The 2,362-nt window shown below is 37.6% G+C and overlaps 1 protein-coding gene across 1 annotated transcript; it reads left to right on the top strand.

Moving 5' to 3' along the window:
• The first annotated feature begins 226 nt into the window (after positions 1–226).
• On the top strand, positions 227–1,887 carry LOC145086720 (putative aldo-keto reductase 2). Its single transcript, XM_079024548.1, has 4 exons — positions 227–482; positions 642–842; positions 935–1,210; positions 1,367–1,887. The coding sequence occupies exons 1-4, from the start codon at positions 270–272 to the stop codon at positions 1,700–1,702; spliced, it is 1,026 nt and encodes a 341-aa protein (XP_078880674.1). The 5' UTR covers positions 227–269; the 3' UTR covers positions 1,703–1,887.
• Positions 1,888–2,362: the final 475 nt, after the last annotated feature.

Here is a 2,362-nt window from a genome sequence, read left to right as displayed (position 1 = left end):
TAGTTTGTACATCTTTTCTTGGATAAAGTCAGGAATGGTCAATATACATCTATAACTTTAATCATATATAATTCTTCTTTAAATTAAAAATTAAAAAGTTAATTACGTCGGCTCTTACGTGTACCTTTCGTCAATGGCCATCAACATTGACCTGCAAAAAGCCGCCATGAAATTCCAGCCAACTCCCCACATCTCAATCGCTATATTAACCAATCTTCCAGGTGTTTCTTTCATATATCAATCCACAGAAGAAGAAAAAAAGTACGAAAATGGCAGGAATTCGAAGAGTCAAACTGGGTTCACAGGGTTTTGAGGTATCAGCTCAGGGTTTGGGTTGTATGGGCATGTCCGCTTTCTATGGAGCCCCGAAACCCGAACCTGACATGATCAAGCTCATCCACCACGCCATTAACGCAGGCATTACCTTTCTTGACACCTCTGACATCTACGGCCCTCAAACCAACGAGATCCTTATCGGCAAGGTGACTTTCTTCTACAATTAAGAACTTAACTATTAACTTTTACTTTGATCATTATTGTCGCTGAAAATTAGTTATAAGATCCTACATCACAAGAGTTTTTCATATTCCTATTCAGTCAACTTACTGTTTAAACATTTGTTTCTTGTTATATACATACAGGCTTTGAAGGGAGGGGTGAGGGAGAAAATGGAGCTGGCTACCAAATTTGGGATCAAATACGATACTGATGCGATGGATGTTTGTGGAGATCCGGCCTATGTAAAGTATGCTTGTGAAGCTAGCTTGAAGAGACTTGGCGTTGATTGTATTGATCTTTATTATCAACACAGGATTGACAATACTGTTCCAATCGAAATCACGGTTAATATCCTCCTCTATACAATATCCTCAAATCTTTCAATTCATCATCCATTAATATACATCTCCTCAAATCTTTCTTTTTCTATTCTTAGATGGGAGCAATGAAGGAGCTGGTGGAAGAAGGAAAGATTAAATACGTTGGATTATCAGAAGCATCAGCATCAACCATCAGAAGAGCTCATGCTGTGCACCCAATAACAGCCGTACAACTGGAATGGTCCTTGTGGTCAAGAGATGTTGAAGAAGATATCATTCCTACTTGCAGAGAACTTGGGATTGGTATTGTTACATACAGTCCTCTAGGACGAGGGTTCTTCTCATCTGGTCCAAAGATGCTTGAGAAGTTGGAAGATGGTGATTTCCGTAAGGTATGTTGGTACTTTTTTGTTATCTTTTCCATCATGATCCACTTTATTATAATAAGAAAATGTTTCTAGATCAAATGGGTTAGTTTTAACTTCAATTTATTAACGAATTTACGAAGAAGAGGTGTTGATATTTGGTTTAAAATTATTATTTTGTAGTACTTGCCAAGGTTCCAAGCTGAAAATATCGAGCACAACACCAAAATGTTCGACAGAGTGAATGAGATGGCGACAAAGAAGGAGTGCACCCCATCACAGCTAGCATTGGCTTGGGTTCACCACCAGGGAAACGATGTGGTGCCAATTCCAGGAACCACTAAGATTGAGAATCTTGAACAGAACATTGGAGCTTTATCTGTGAAGCTAACACCAGAAGACATGGCTGAACTTGAAGCTATTGCTTCAGCTGATTCAGTCAAGGGGGATCGATATGGTGATGGTATTTCAACATTTAAGGACACCGAAACTCCACCATTGTCATCTTGGAAAGCTTGATTAATGCCGTGATTGATAATGTTGTTTGAAGTGTGCTGCTATATATACATGCATCAGATCTCTTTTTCCATGAAGATGCTTGATCAACACTGCGAGTTGTTTGTTTGATATGTAATTTGTTTTCCTTTAAGAACCCTGTTGCGTGTTTATTTTGGTTAAACTCGATCAGGTGTGTGGTTTTACCATTGCGATGTAAGTATATGAGTTTTCGAGAACCATAAATAAAATCTTATGATTTCCCAGTTTAGAGTATATGTTAAAATAAGTACAGTTTTACATTTACGAACTTATCATTGATTTATATCCTTTTTTGTATCCTTATGTTGTTTATTTATTTCTATAGGGTTAGAGTTTGAAATTATTTGTAGTTGGTTTGTTATTCTTATTTGCAGGAAGAGCTAAAGGTGTACTCTTGATGATCTCTAGGATTGGGGCTCACATTATCTCAAATATGTCAAACATGCGGATCTATTTTGGGTCGGATTATCCCGGGTAACAATGGGTCTGGGTGGTATTCGATCCATTCTGAACCCGAAGTATATAATGTTTGGTCTCTGTGTAATTTGGTCATTATCGAGTCATTTTGTTCTATGTGATCTCTGATAGAATTAGGGTTTCTTCATCTGTTCTTCAATTGTTGTCTGATTGAGCGATTAGATT

This window comes from Lactuca serriola, chromosome 2 (assembly GCF_051521515.1).
Source record: "Lactuca serriola cultivar US96UC23 chromosome 2, Lser_US96UC23_V15, whole genome shotgun sequence".
In the NCBI taxonomy this organism is placed as follows: domain Eukaryota; kingdom Viridiplantae; phylum Streptophyta; class Magnoliopsida; order Asterales; family Asteraceae; genus Lactuca; species Lactuca serriola.
This window is presented reverse-complemented; position numbering and strand designations above follow the sequence as displayed.